Source organism: Cynocephalus volans, chromosome 2, assembly GCF_027409185.1.
Source record: "Cynocephalus volans isolate mCynVol1 chromosome 2, mCynVol1.pri, whole genome shotgun sequence".
Lineage (NCBI taxonomy): Eukaryota > Metazoa > Chordata > Mammalia > Dermoptera > Cynocephalidae > Cynocephalus > Cynocephalus volans.
In genome coordinates, this window is record NC_084461.1 from 167,517,869 (window position 1) to 167,533,889 (window position 16,021).

The 16,021-nt window shown below is 43.9% G+C and overlaps 2 protein-coding genes across 6 annotated transcripts in view; one reads left to right on the plus strand and one right to left on the minus strand.

Moving 5' to 3' along the window:
• Positions 1 to 1,145, minus strand: part of ELP3 (elongator acetyltransferase complex subunit 3) — a 100,885-nt gene extending 99,740 nt beyond the window's left edge. The window contains exon 1 of the mRNA XM_063086152.1: positions 1,063 to 1,145. Coding sequence (XP_062942222.1) covers positions 1,063 to 1,081 — 19 coding nt within the window. The 5' untranslated portion in view covers positions 1,082 to 1,145. The remainder of the gene's footprint in view (positions 1 to 1,062) is intronic.
• A 57-nt stretch (positions 1,146 to 1,202) lies between these two features.
• The window catches only part of NUGGC (nuclear GTPase, germinal center associated), a 54,157-nt gene continuing 39,338 nt past the window's right edge, over positions 1,203 to 16,021 (plus strand). For 4 of the 5 annotated variants that reach the window (XM_063086564.1, XM_063086566.1, XM_063086567.1 and 1 more), the window contains exons 1-3: positions 1,203 to 1,246; positions 12,640 to 12,728; positions 15,507 to 15,611. In XM_063086564.1, the coding sequence (XP_062942634.1) occupies positions 12,686 to 12,728; positions 15,507 to 15,611 (148 nt within the window). In that variant the 5' untranslated portion in view covers positions 1,203 to 1,246; positions 12,640 to 12,685. The other variant, XM_063086565.1, reaches the window with a different exon arrangement.

Genomic DNA, 16,021 nt, shown 5'->3' on the forward strand with positions numbered 1-16,021 from the left:
ATGCTTTCCAAACCATGTTACTCAGCAGTTCAGAGTTCTACAAAGGTGCAAAAGTGGGTTAGACAGATGGTGCCATAATTAAAAGGAATAAACAACTTCAAGAGACGATTTCCAATAACGAACTAACAGGGGTTTGTGACAGATGAAGTTAAAAGAGTAAAGCTGTCTGGAATGACAAATTGAGAAGGAGCAAGTGAGGGTGAGATAATGACAAATTGGTTTGGAGCATTAGGACTTGATGCTACAGACAACAGAAAGTTAACTTGGTCACTTGGAGCTATTGCTTGGAAGGAAGACAAAAAATAGTTAATGCCAAGAGGCACAGTAATTAGGACACATTTATTTCTCATTCTATATATTTGGGTATTATAGATACAGCCTGACCAACCAGCTCCACACCTCCTCAGCATAATTTTGGGCTGGGAAAGTTGCTTTGAATCTCAGCTTCTTCATCTGTAAAATGGAAATGATACTGACTTCAAAATTATTACTCCAAGTTCAACAAGTGGTAGCTATTATTATGACAACCATTATCATTACTTGATCAACTGCTCAAATAAGTGTACAGAAATAAGAAAAGAAACTGAGAGATTACCTCAAATTTGACTCCATCCTGCTGAAAAACTACAGATAGAATTGCTCCACGCTAACCCAGGAGGTAATAAAATGAGAATAACCGCGTGCATAACGGTCCCACGTTTTTCATATTGTAACTGAAGGCTTTGAAAAAAATCTCAAATAAACAAACACGTCAAACGTATCTTAAATCTGAACAAAGTAAGAGTACGAGAATGCGTTAAATCGACCGGCCACGTCAACTCCTCGGAGGGCATACCCTGGAGTAAAGCTTTCCCTGCCACGTGTGCAAAAGACACCAGGTGACCGCCAAGGAGGAGGAGAGCAAGAGTAGACTGGCTTGCAAAGCACAACAGGTGAGAGAAGGCGGGGGCTGGAACCGACAGGCCGACCCCAAACGACTACATGAGGGAGAGGCCCCCCCCCGAGAAAAGACGTTCCGCATCTGGCCACGCAGAGTTCGCCCTTCCCGCCGCCCCTTCGCACCTTTCCGTTTCTGCCTCATGCCCACGACGCCGCAGCACCGGTCAGTGGAGAAAAGCGGCTCCCAGCTCCAGCCCACGGGGACAGTGGACGGCCGCAAAGCAACCCAGCCCGTCGTAAAACGACGGCCAATGTGTCGTAAAGCTCTTCCCAGAAGGCTGTGCGCGCAGACCCTCGCTTCGTCCCCGTAGGTGGCTCGCAAGGCTGCAGGAGCGGGGAGGGGCTTGAGGGTCGGAGTGTGTGAACGCGGCGGCGGCTTGTGGGTTAGAAGCTCGAGCTGGCGGCTCGGCGGTGGGAGGGAGCCTCTGTGTGACGGCTGCGCCAGGAAGCCTGAGCGAGCGCGGGGAAAAGGGTGGTCCCTGAGTGCGGGTGCAGGAGCCCGCGTGCGTCCCGCCCGGGAAGGCCGGGGATGTGAATGGGGAGACCGTATAGTCGGTGGACACCAACATCAGAGCCTGGAAGAGCGGGCGGGGGCCAGGTAATGATCGGACTGCAGGCTTTGAGGCCAGCGGGTCACCTTGGTCTCAGACGAGTGGCGCATCTTACCGATGATCATCACAAGCTTTCATAAGCTGTGGATGTCGCTCCAGAAAAACACAAGCGCAAAAGTTTGCAGAGTTTGGAGGCAGGGCTTGGGATAACGCCTTATTGAAATCCATACGTGATCGCCTTTGTTCATGAACCAGACATTAAGAACCCCTCTCCTTAGTAAAGACACCAAGATATGCTGTCGTCTCCAGTTCCTTCCCAGTAGAACTGAGGAACCTCCAGGTCTTTAACCCCACTACAACGCTGAAACTGTCCTGGTCAAGCCTTGTGACTTCCCAACCGGCCAGATTCAGTGGTGTTTTTCTTTCCTTATTGTTGTCGTACCACCAATGAACATGAATTATCTTCCTTGGGAATCTTTTATAATAGGATCCTCCACTCTTGGTTTTTCTTCAACTCTTTCTCGGTCTCTTTCATGGGCTCCTTCTTTTCTGCCTCAAAATATTGCTGTTCCACAGGAGTCACTTAGCCTTGTCTCTCCCAAGGTTATCCCCAGAGTGCCATAGCTTTAAATATCATCTGTCTGCTCCCGGGTTTATCGTCCAACCTCAGCTTCTCTCCTACTTGACATCTTGTTAGATTTGGGTGTCTAACATGCATCTCAAACTTAACATGTCCAAAGTAGAATTCTGTTTTTACTCCAGGTCTGCTCTTTCTGCACTCTTCCATCTGAAGGCACCATTATCCACCTAATCACTCTCTCCTCAGAGAGAGAGAGAGAGAGAGAGAGGTGGGTAATGCAATTCTAATTTCAAATAGGGGTTAGGGTAGGCCTTATTGAGAATATGATATTTAAGTTAATACTTTATATGCACATACCTGGGGAAAGAGTACTCAGACAGAGGGAACAGTTAGTGCAAAGGACCTAGGGTGAGAGGATGTCTGGTATATTAAGGGAAAGTAAGGAGGCCAGTGTCAATGGAGTGGTGAGTGGGCAAAGTGTAATAGAGGTCAGATAAGTAGGAGTGGGGTGGGGGACACTGTGCTCATTGAAAAGCCTTTGGCTTTTACTCTAAGTGAGATGGGGAGCCTCTGGAGTTTTCAGCAGAGAAATGATCTGATTTAAAAGTATGTCTATTTGCTGTGTTGAGAAGAGAATGTGGGGGAAGGGTGGAAGCCGGGAGATCAGTTGGGTGGCTATTATCATACCCATGTCAGTGATTACCAAACTTTGAAGCAAGTCATCTGGAGAGCAGTGAAAAATCCAGGTCACATCCATTCCTATTAAATCAGAATATCAAGAGGTGGAACCCAGGCATTAGTATGTTTAGAAGATGTTTGGGTGATCCCAATGTGCAGCAAAGTCTGGGAACCACTGAACGAAGCCATAGGTAATTGTGGCTCACATCAGGGTAGTAAGCAGCGGAGGTAGTGAGAAGTGCTCGGATTCTGAATATATTTTGAAGATTTCAACAAGACTTCCATTGTATGTGGGATATGGGAGAAAGACAGATATCAGCATCAAGTAATGTTAACAAAAGCCTTTTGGACCCAGGAACTGGAACAGTGTAGTTGCCATTAGCTGAAATGAAGGTGAAATGGGGTTTCGGGGGGTCAGTTTTGGAATGTTGTGTTTAGGATGCCTAGTGAGGAGTAAGACATGAAAGAGGTCAGGACTGGAGATAACCTGTCAAGAGCTAAAGGTATATAGGTAAAATTTAAAGCTATGGAACAGGGTGACTGTGGAAAGGAAAGAAGAGACCAAAGTCTAAGCCTTGGGGCATTCTTTTGTGAGCAGGCTGAGGAGAAGAGGAATGAGCGAAGGAGACTGAGAGGCACCTCCAGGGAGGTGGGAAGAAAACTAGGCGAGTATATGATTACCTGAAAGCCATCTTGAAAAAGTGTGTCAAAGAGGAGGGAATGATCAACCAGGTCAAATGCTGCTGATGGATCAAAGATAAGGGTTGAAATTTGACCAGGATCATTGAGGAATTTGTAAGAACAGTTTTGGTGGAATGGAAATGGTGAATGAAGGCTAGACTAAAGTAGGTTTATGTCAGATTGAGAGAGGAATTTGAGACAATGAGATTAGACAACTCGAGTTTTATCATATAGAAGAGGAAAATGGGGTAATAGCTGGTAGAAAAACTGAGGTCACAGGGAGTGTTGAAATGAAGGACAGCAAGTTTGTATGCCATTATTCCTATAATCCCAAGGAGAGTGAAAGTTTGATGCATGAGAAGGAGGGAATGCTCTACCTAGTCCTTCAGCTGGAGAGAGGGGTGGAATCTGGTACACAAGAGAAGGGATTAGCTTTTGACGGGCTCATGGAGAGTTCGTCTGTTAACAGGCTGGAAGACAGAGCATGTGGTAGGTGGTTGGTGTGATGGTGGGGCTTTGTGGAAATTCTCTTTCAATTGCTTCCATGTTTTCAGTGAATTCAGTAGAAATTCAGCTTGACAGAATGGCCAGACTTTTAACAGGCCTAGCATTCAGGTGTCCAATAGCAGGTGCCAAGTGCTATCATAAGTAACCCAGGCAGCCTAAAAAACACTCAAAATTAATTTTAGTTAAGTAATTTAGCAGCATGTCTGATTAAGAATACAAGGGTACTTCAAAAAATTCATGGAAAAATGGAATTAAAAGATCATATGAATCTTTTCATGAACTTTTTTGAAGACTCTTTGTATAGTTAACTGCCAAGAAAAAAAAAAAAAAACAGCCAGTAGAGGGCGACATAAGCACATGTGACATGAATATAAGTGTAAGGTGTGATTTTGCCCAAAGAAATAAGCAGAAAGTCCAACACTCATGATGGTATTCTTGTTGATTTTCTTTGTTCTGAACTTCATACTGGCGTTTCTATGGTTTTCTTATGGAGTAGGTACATCATCTTGCCAAAAGTTTAGAGCAGTTTATAAGACCACAGTCTTAAGTATTTATCTTCTGTTCTTTCCACACTTTGACCTCTTTACTTCCTACATCCTCACTTTGGACTAAATACATACCTGGAGTTACTGAGGGTTGTGCTGGTAATGAGTGAATCGGCCTTCGGAGGTAACACACAACCTGCAGCTGAAGGTTGAAAGAGTAGCTTTTTCCCTATACTCATGTGATTGTTTGGGTTGCCAGACACAGCAGAATGGAGTGGGTTCTATTTTCTTCTCTCCCGGACAGTGCTTTAAAAATATTTGTTTTCTAGATTTAAAAAAAAAAATATGGATTTAAAATTTAAGTTCCAGAAAGAGTTATTTAAAGCTGTATGCCACTCATTTCTACAATCAATCTGATGTTTTATTTTTGTCAGATTTTATTTTTGGTGAATTTCAAGACTGTGTCAAGAATCAGCTTTATATTTATCATCTCGTATCATGTCTATCCCAGCCATGTCTTACACTTGGGTGTCTGGGAACCAGTGCTTTGTCTGTCTGGGAACGGGGGCATTTTTCTTGTCTACTCAAGTGAGCTAGATCATCTGAACAGCATTCACTGTCAAAGACAGGATGCTGCAGCATGTATGCTGCAATCTATTTGGAAAGACAAAAATGACTAAGATCTGCCTACTCGTAGGAACAGGGCAGAGAAGGATGCAAGATCTGTAACTCACATACAATGTAGGTTTAAATGAAAGGAGGAAACAGCATGAATAACTGTCTGAGGGAGGAGATTGTTGTAAACAGCCACGTGCTGCGGGTCAAATGTGTCCCCCAAAGGTTCGTGTGTTGGAAACATGACCCCCATTGTAATAGTATTAAGAGGGTGGGAAATCCAATTATTTGAAAGGTAGTGTCTTTAAGAGATAATTAGATAGTGAAGACTGTGCCGTTGTGAATGGATTGATCCATTCACGGAGCAATGGGCGTGGTTCTGATGGCTTTATAAGGAGAGCAGGTTAGCTGTCTCTTGCTCTTGATATTCTTGCCTTGTGACACCTGATCACTGTAGAGTATCCACCAGGAAGAAGATCTTCACCAGCTGTGTTCCCTGGACTTTGGACTTCCCAGCCTCCAATACAATAAGAAATAGATTTAATTTGTTTATAAATTACCCAGTTTCAGGTATTCTGATATAAGCAACAGAAATAGACTAATACACCCCACAAAATTAGTTTCACTTCTGCTGTGTAAATGTGGTTTTGTCAACAAAAGGGTTCTATACCCCAGCTAGTTCCAAATATTGGCACCGAGGCAGAGAAGCTGCCACCATCTCCTTTGTGGACTCCCGGAGCCAAAGCTGAAAAAGTGTTGATTTTTTTCTGTCCCATGACATCTGGTAAGTTGTTTCTCTTATGTAATCTATGTTGTAACTTGTGGTAGATTTTTTTTTTTTAATAGACTTTATTTTTTAGAAGTTTTTAGATTTTTTTTTTACAGAAAAATTAAGTAGTCCAGAGCATTCTCATATAATCTGCACCCAATTTCCTCTATATGTTAATGTGGTTCATTTGTTACAATTAATGAAACAAGATGGATACATTATTATTGATTCAGATTTCTTAGTTTTTATCTAATGTCTTTTGCTATTCTAGAATCCCATCCATGCAGGATACCACATTGCATTTAGTTGTTAGGTCTCCATAGGCTCCTCTTAGCTCTAACAGTTTCTCAGACTTTCTTTGTTTTTAATGAACTTGACAGTTTTGGAGATACTGGTCAGGGATTGTGGAGGATTCTCCTCTATTGGCATTTGTCTGGTGTTTTTCTCATGATTAGACTGGAGGTATGGGTTTGGGGGAGGAAGGTCACAGTTAAAATGGCATTCTCATCGTGTCCTATCAACGGCACATGCTATCAACGTGTTTTATGACTTGATGTTGACCTGATCAGTTGGCTGAGGCAGTGTTTGTCAAGTTTCTCCACTGTAGAATTACTTCATCCCTCTAATTTCCATACTGGACTCTCTGGAAGGCAGTCACTATGCAAAGCACATATCTGAGGAGCAGGCAGTTATATGCTCAGTTACATACTCAAAGGTAAAGTATCTACATAAATTGTTTGGAATTCTTCTGTATGGGACACTTGTCTCTTCTCCCTCACTTGATTTTCTCAAAGTAAGTTATTTCTTGAGGAAAAGTGAATTTTACTCTTCTGTCTGTTTGAATTCTAAGGCTTTATAAAGGCCAATGGACTAGAAATGGGGAGAATTGGGTTTTAGTTTGAATTTTACTTGTCAGTGTGATCTTAAGCAAGTCATTAATCATTCCTCCCAAAAGAAAACAGCTATTGCAGGCATTGTTGATGGTAGTATGAATTTCTGATAAGGAGGAAAATATCATCTTCTACATCGTTAGTTTTGACAAGCTCAGAAGAGCAAGATGAGAAGATTCAAATTCATTTCATTAGAATCTGATGAATTCCGTTATGAAAATATCTGCTTTATTTTACTCACCTATTCACCTAGGGGAGAAGGATGGAGAGAAAAATACCATCCCAGTGACTCTTCCACTATGCCTGCCTCTGGTGGCCACACTTCTCATGTCACACACGTTAGCTGGTGTGTTAATGCTGAAAACATTCCTCTTCTCCTTTAGGGCTTCAAGGGCCCTTCTTTCACCTTTTGCTGCTGAACTAATGTGTTTAGATTGCTCCTTTGGGGCATACCTAATTTGGGAGAGCAGTGCAATGTCCAGTAAGGTGGTTAGAAAATGTTGCCAACACAAAAGACACTTGAACCTGAACCTGAAACTTAAAAAGAAAGGAAATAAATCCTAAATGTCACCAACTTTCCATCATCTTATTAAGAATTCCCTCCTCCTTATTTTATTCTTTAGCCTCCCTCCTGCAGCAGGGAGACAGAGATTGACCAAAGACCCTTTTAGGGAGGTGGCAGAGCATCCTCAGCAGAATTTGTCCATGGGGATGAGAATGGGAGTCGTATATCAGTTAAGGAGGCACCTGCTGTCCCCACACTAAACAGACCTGGCCCAGGTGAATACTAGTACTGATTCTAGTTTACATTCACAAAGTATCCTAAGAATGACATTTGTACAGATGCTTAGGTGCCCGTGGGGCAGTTTTGCAGGTGTTATCACATTTAATCCTCACAATGAACTCCTGATACAGGGAAGTTCACCGTTCCCAGTCTATATGTGGAGTGACTGAGGTTCAGAGACATCAGGTATTTGTTCAATGTTACACTGAAGTATGGGAGCAGGACACAAAAATCTAGGCATTCTGACTCCAAATCCTGAGTAATTTCCACTATACTATTCACAGTCTGGGATGTAAACCCTGTGTGAGCAGACGCTTGCCCACTCTGCTCCCTGCTGTGTCCCCAGCTCCTAGAACAGTGCCTGGCACACGGTAGACATTTCACAAATATTTGCTGAATGAATGAATGAATGAATGAATGAATGAATGAAATGTTAACCATAATCCCTGCTATTATTAATCTTACTGTCTAAAGTATATTTAAAAATGCATTTCATTCATTCCACAAATACTTACTCAGTGCTTACTATGTGCCAAGCACTTCCTATATTTATTACAAGTAGGGAATAAACCATGTTAATGATCAAAATGCCCATTAAAGAAACTTTGCTAATTTAAATATTTACATTTTTTTCTATTAGTGCTGCTTTTAGGGTGGGGTAGAGAGGCAAAGAAATGAAAGGTACACAAGGGTAATATTGGAAAGGATGAATGATGCGAGGCAAGGTGGGTGAGATGAGGTTCTGACTACAGGAGGAGAATGGGGGGCGAAGAACAGGGCATTTGTAGTTTTTAATAAATGCATTCAAGTTGGCATTAGGTGCAGTGAACGTGTACTACTCTGATATTCTCTCTCCCTGTCTCTCTCTCTCTCGCTCTCTCTGTCTTTGTCTCTCTCCCTCTCTCTGTCTCTGTCTGTCTGTCTCTCTCTCTCTGGCTTGTTTTACGGATGAAGGCATCTTAGAGTTTGCAGGCAGTAGCCTCAGCCTGACTTCCTACGTACAATTTTATCAACTTGTTACTCTCCCTGCTACTCAACAGCCTTCATTCCCAACAAATGCCTTTGCCATGCACTTGAGAGAACCTTCACTTGTGGGCACTATTTCCTCCTTCTCCTAACCCCAAGCTCCAGAGAGTTTGTTTAAATACTGCCTGTTAGAGGCTGCTTAGCATGACGCAGAGAACTCTGAACTTGGAGTCATGAAACCTGAGTCAAATCCTCGTCACTACCTTACTGTGTGACCTTGGATAAGCTCCTTCCTCTCGCTAGGGCTCTGTGTCCATATCTGTCAAAGAAAGGGCCAGGCCCTAGCATCCTTTATTTAATCCCATTACATGCAGCTGTTGTAGTGTAAAAATGACTGTCACATTTGTGTTGCCTCTTGTTATTTTCCCATAAGAAAAAGGACAACAAGCAAACACAAGCAGAAGAAAGGGAGAGTGAGAAAAGCAAGAATAACTGTCAAAAGTCATAATTACCTCACAGGAAACCAGTTCTGTGCAGTCTTCCCATATCTAGCTAAATGTGCAGAGTCTCACTGAAAAGATGCTATTCTTAGGCTTAGTGCACACACATGTAAATAAGTACTAAAAGCAAAACTTAAGTGCTAACCACACATGCAGAACCTTGCCTGCCTGAACAATAAATGTATTCAGTTGCTTCTCCACAGAAACCAAATTTTCACAGTGTACTACAATCTTATTGCCTCCCTTTTGGGGGAAGCAGACTCCAGCATCATTTGAGGAAGGAGTATGCACCTGTGGGTCATTTTCTCCTAAATGAAGTGAACATGAGATTACAGTACTCTCAGTTGTGCTGCTTTTGACTACACAGGAGCCCTATTTGCTGGTACGGTCTTGGTTTCAATGACAAGTAAAATTTCAGAATTAGAGCTTTCATGCTTTTAGCCCCCAACTAACTCAGGGAACATTCACACTTTAAGGACAAGTTCAGTCTTTATTTACAGATGGGAAACCTGAGGCCCAGGTGATAAAGTGACTTGTCCAAAGTCTGACCACTCTTTTGATTGGAGGCAAAGCCAGAACTGGAACTTTCCACACCCAATTTCCAGCCTAATACTCTTCCCACCACATCGTTTGGTTCAACCCAATAACTACATACTGAGTGTTTATACCAGACTACAGCCCCCATTTGTTTACAGGTTTCCCCTTTTGAGTGTTTGTTGTTTCTTTTTAACTCTTTAGCCTTTTTGTAAATGATCTTTTTTCATTTTCTGGTGTCTTAGTTTGCCAGTTGAATGATCCATCCCTTCCTGCCAGTCTTTGAACACTGGCAGAAGGAATTCAAAGTCAGATTCACCACAACCACGTCTCAAGTAATTTCCAGTTGTTCCAAATTTCAGTTAGGGCTTGCAACTTACTTGTGCACTGGTACCACAGACGCTGTGACAGGATGAGGCTCATGGTTTGGTGTCTGCAATAGATGCAGCCAAACCCAATCCAATCTTGGATAGTTGCATGCTGACAACCCTTGCTGGGCACTGTGTACTGTCAATTTAGTAAATGAAGACAGACGATCTGAAGTTCCTGTGACCCTGAAAGAAGCCAAAACCACTACCCACATTCCAGAGCCAGTGAACGCATCTACTTCTGCTCCAGACTCTAAGCACTTTGATTTTGTGTGCTTTGATCCACACCCCTCTCAGATTGAAGGGCCTTAGTCTCAGAGTTCAGAGGGTGGTAACTCTTATCACCTTGGTCGACTTGTTCTTTGGGGCTTCGTCTGGCTCTGCTGCGTCTTCCTGGAATGTGAATACCAGAACACAAGTTGCCCTGGAGGTCCACGGTGGGTTTGTCCACTGGTAGGACCATATGTTGTGTTTGTTTCTGGTGTCCACTGTGATGATACAACACCTAACATTCTGTGTGACAATGGCTTATTAAGCTGCTCTCTTCAGAAAACAACTTACCTCTTTCCTAGGAATCATTCTGAGTTCCATATCAAAAATTGTTTACGGGCATTATTGTATATTTGCCACATTATAGCTCATCTACCCTTTTTTCTCCTAACTCACCTAGGTTTTGACATGCTTTAACATTTCCAACTCTGTGTTTCAAACCAGGAATTGCTTTTGTCTGTCACGAAACTTAGTGACCTCCTAGAGCACTTCCACTACCAGGTTTCCTGGTGAATATTTCCAGTAAGAATATAGAATCTTGGGATTTGAAGACGTCTTAAAATTGATCTAGACCAATGCCATTACTAGGTGGTCATACCAGGATAAGTTCAGATACCTCTAGGGACAGAAGGCTTATTGCTTTCTAAGGGAGCTCATGCCGTTTTGGACATCTCCGATTACTCAAGAACATTATGCGAAAATGCTTTTTGTAGCTTCCCACTAGTGGATCTAGTTCTGCCCTCTTGGAACCATATAAAATATGCATCACCTCTCTTACATGCAGCTCATGTATTTAAGACAACTGTGAAGTCCCCTTCCTGTCTTCTGCCTTTGCCTGTGTCTTCCTGTCCTCGAGTCAAACATTCCAGTTCTTATGGAGCGGTCCTCATTTTAATGCTGCTCCATTTGGACACTTGTCTATTCCTACTCTTTAAGCCAAAGCTCTAATCATATCAAAAACCAGTGTGGTTTTTAAGCATACTTAGGTGTGGAATTTCATCAAAAGCTTCCCTTCCGTTATTTCGTTCGTTCATTCATTCAATGTACATTTATTGTCAGTCATTGAACTTCTTGATAGAAATGCAACATTGAAAAAAAATGCTGGCCTGTAATAGCTCATGGTTCAATGAGGAGAAAGAGACATAAACAGAACAGGTGTGCATGGAGCAGTGTGGACACGAGAGGGGAATGACTGGGAACCAGGGCACCATTTCACAGAGGGAATGCTCAAAAAGAATCTTGATGAGAGAGTGGGAATTCACCAGGAAGAAGAGGGGAGGGGCAGCCCACACAGAAGGAATAGTGTGTGCTGAAATGCATGGAAATTCAGTGGGATGCCCTGCCTTGGAGAACCGTTAGGAATGTGGGAGCCTGAGAGTGGGCTGAAGAGAAGAACGGAGAGGTAAAGAACTCTACCTAAGGCTTAGGACCTTACAGGTGATAGGGCTTTGCACCACGTTCAGCCAACACCCACCAAGTACAGGAGCCATTTAGTCTGTTCATATCCGCAAGCCAAACTAAAGAGGCTGTTTCAACGGATGAGTTGAGATTTTAATTTGGGTTAGTGCGTAGATGAGGCTCAGTCTCCCTAACTAACGGCCTGTGGGTCTAGTGGGGCCTGACAGATCAGGAGGGATTTTGCATATTTCAGAAGGGCTGGTGACTGCTTTTGAAATACACAGCTGAGTGATCCAAACAGAAACATCAGATATGCTCCTCACTTGTGTTCCCCAGATTCTTCTCCACAGGTGGAGATACAGAAGCTCCAGGATGGTGTATTCCTACCCTGTTTGGGCAGTGACCTCTGTTCTGAGCCTCTGTGGGTCCAGTTCTCCCTCTGCTCCTGCCCTGTCTTCCTGATGGTGCACTGGAGACAGGCTGATCTGACACCTCCTTTTGGGTGTACCTCTCCTTCTTTCCCCCCTGCAGATGCCCCATGCTGCGGGCTGCAGACAGCACCCAGTGGGAGTGTCCTGATTGAAGTGGGGTCGGGTGGTAGAGACGGTCCAGAGAACCTAGTTACTGCGACTGTCCTTCCCCAAGCAGCAGCCCCCAAAGCAGCTCCGACCCTCGGAATACTGAGTGTTCTCCCACCTCCCAGATTCTTGCCAAGTCTTGCTGGAGCTAAACATCATTGGCACAAGGGCTCGAGACTGCCTGACTGGGGCTCTGGCATCACCCCAAACAGCAAAGCCATATAACGTCACCTTTGCAGCTCTGGTCACCAGAGGTTTAGTCTCATTTCAGAGTGAGTTACCTTAAAGGTCTCAATTAATTATCAGTTTAAACTTCTGTGGTTACAAGAAAACCAATGGCGAAACACTGGTATCTTTCATATTTAAATTGACAAGTGGTGTATAAGGCATTGTGAGGGATTTAAAGATTAGAGTGTGCATTGCTCTTTAGGAGCTTGGAATCTGGTGGGAAAGCAAAGCACTAGCAGATTTACATAGTCTTAGTTTTGCTTTTTGTATTTTTAACGTCTCCTGTTTTTCACCCTTGTTCTTTGTTTGTCCTTTCAGGCTGGTTGTCCTAAGTGGATAAAAGCAGGAGTTCGTGTAACAGGAGATGGCGGACACCGGGGACTTCATGGGTCAGGAGCCACACGCAGGTAACATTCCTGCAGTGGCCCCTAGCAGAGTCAATAGGAATGATCACTGTTATATGAACCAAGGCAAATGGGTTGGGACTGCAAGTAACTGTCATCATTATTCCTTGTCCTTTATTCAGAAGCTGCTTTCTCATGACGAGTTTTAATAGTGAATGAATATCAATTATTTCAACAATAACTGAAATAGCCTGTTTTTAATGAGGTGAGCTGTTCAACCAGCAATTAAATTTGTAGGGTTTTCTGCTGTTTTAAAAAAGAAAGCTCCAGAAAATCACCTTGGACTCTCAGAAGTTAGCCTGTCTTAGAATGAGAGAGGTAAGGTCCCTGGAATAATGTCAGGTGACTTTCCTCAGAAGGGGACATGTAAGCATGTTGGGGCATCCCCTCGAAGGGTAAATCATGTTGGAGTCAGTGTGGGTGGTCTCGCTCCCTCAGAAGGCTGGTGTGGGGCCTTTGGAGCCAACGGGGGAGACTTCCCTAGGAAGATGGTAGGGCAGTAACCCCCACTTGCAGAAAACAGAGATGTATAACATTCTTTGTGTTTTGAGAATTGATGAGGGAGTTTCCTCACTCCCAGGGATGAATTCCCTTGGAGGAAAGGCAAGTGGTGTTTCTGGTCCGTGGGGTCGTGGCTGGCATCTGAAACATGGCTGGGGATGCAAACAGAAAGAATCGTGACTTTGGGCCCCTGTGGTTAAGCTTGGCCCTGAGGAGCAGGATCATTTTGCCTGGAAGTTCCCTGCAGTCCTGGCAAGGGTATGAATAAACAGTGAACTTGAGATCCGTTTTCAAAAGTGACACCTTGTGGCAGTAGGAAGCCACAGCAGCAGTATACCAAGGCCTCCATCTACCCCTACTGCTGTTTCCTGGGAAAGTCAATACAGAATGCTGGAAAAGGCAAGGGGGTGCTTGGGCCATTAAAGGGAATAATAAGAGTTGTGGTCCAGGTCCAGGCAACTCATTCCAGTTACAGTCTAATATAGAAATACTACCCTTCCATGGCATGAATCCAGGACGGAATGCTTTCTCCATTCCAGGTGGCTTTTCATTTTAGAAATTGAGGAAAAGTTTTAAACCCTGCCATTTTATCTGACTTGTTAACCTTTGCTTTGGTTGAGAAATAAGTTTCCAATCTCATCAGATTAATTGCCAGCCCTTGTAAAGTTGAAATAAGAGCCCTGGATATATGGACTTCTTCCTTGTTTTCTAAATATGGGTAAGAGTCTTCGCAGACATGTTTACATGAAAGAGTTCCTGTGTTACAAAGTTGACATCCTTTCATGTTCTATCCACAGACAGGTCATGGAAACATCCTGGAATTCTGAGATTCCATTTGGAACACAGACCAAAGTGTTCTGCAGCCTGTTCCTAGCCTAGGTGTCCAAGTAACATGTGCCTTTCCTCCCCGTCTCCTCTTCTCCAGCCCCCACCACTGTGCCAGCCACCACGTGGTACTTAGTTTGTATGTGGTCTGTAAACTGAGCCAGGGTGAGTTCCTCTGGCTGAGCTCAGTCATAACATCAGAAGGTCTGAGATAGAAGGGAGTCAAGTGTGAGGTCTTTTAGCTCCCTGTCACTGCATGAGCACAAGGTGGCAGAGATTCAGGCAGATAGCGGAGCTCTGTAGTGGAATCCTCTGTGGTGTGCATTGGCTCCAGAATGCAGCAGAATTTGTACTGGAAGACCCATGTCTGGAGCCCAGCTGCAGAGGCTGGCCTCCTGCTCGGGCTGCCATCCTGGGTCCCCAGATGAGGCTACTTCCCTGTGGTTCCTCAGGGAAGATGACCTCCTTGTGTCACAATCAGTTCCGGAGCCTCATGCCCACCTTCTGTGAGCTTAGAGTTATGACACTTGGGAATCAACTCTTCCAGTTTATCCCACAGCCATCTCTCAAGGCACATGTCTGCCCTAGGAGCCCTGGGTTAGAACCATTTCCAACAAGGACCTGCCTACTGCCCCCTTCTAACCAGATGAATACCACCAAGGTGTGTTTTCTAAAGCCCATCCAAAACACAACATTTTGGTTATACCCTTGCCTTAGGATCATGGGCCCCACCAGCCTTCACTTCATAACTAGTAGAAACCACTTAAGTAATTGAATCTCTCCAGAACTACAGAGATCCACTTCTCATTGATTTCTATTCTTGCCTGCGTAAGGAAGCAGCTGCAAATGTCTCTCAGTGAGGAAGGAGAAAAAATCCCCCCCAATTTAATCTCTGAAGGGCATCCATCTTATAGGGCACCCTCTAAAACTCTTGTAATAGTTATAATTTTGTTAGTACACTCATTTTACAGATGGAGAAACCAGTGCTTAAGGAGCAATGGTCTGCCCTGGCCATGTGGCCCGCTGTCTTCTCTGCACTCTACGTCTGGCCAATTGCTTTCCTAGTCTGAAAAGACCTCCCAGGAGCCTTTCTTCACCACACCCTTAGACCTGTCCTGGGCTTTTCTCTGCACGGCTGGTTGATTTCCTAGAACTTGGCTTTTGGTGAAGAATGTTCAGCTGCTTTGGTTTCTGAGGACTTCCAAACAGGAACTTTTCATTTGGGAAGATATGTTGAACTCTACATTTCGGAACTAAATGCAAAAAGTCCTATGACTCTGAGAAGTAGGAACCAAACTAGAATGACCCAACAGTGTTCTTTTCCAAATGAATTTTTTGGCAGATAGACCTGGCAGTGGTCCTCTTAGACTCTTTGGGTTTCTGCATTGATAGAGGTAAGGCAAAGATACCGTGCCCCAAGACCCCTGGTTTTATATAACCTCTGTTTATCTCTAGATGACAATGATTTATTCAAAGAACCAATGAAAAAAAGAAGACGATCAGATCGAGAGCAGCGATTCCGAGCATTTCCCTCAGTGGAGCAAAGTGCTCTTAAGGAATGTGAGTATTGTGGAACTGTTGCATAGCTTGTTTTAACGTGGCTCTGTTCTCTCCCAAATGTGTTCAATGCTCAAAGGAAGAGAGGTTAGATCCTGAAGCCAGAAGAAACATCTTTGAATGAACCTCATCCAGAAGGAGAGGTGCTGTGGATTGAACTGTGTCCCCCGAAGCCCATGTATTAGAAACTTAACCCCCACTGTGACAGTGTTAAGAGGGTGGGAAATCCTATTATGGTAATTGAAAGGGGGTCCTTGAAGAGGTGATTAGATTGTGAGGCCCATGCGCTAGTACATGGATTGATCCATGGATGGTTTAAGGGTTGTCATGGATGTGGTTCTGAGGGTTTTAAAAGGAGGGAGTGAGGAGGTAGCTCTCTCTGCTGCTGCCATCCGCCATGTGACACCCTGCTT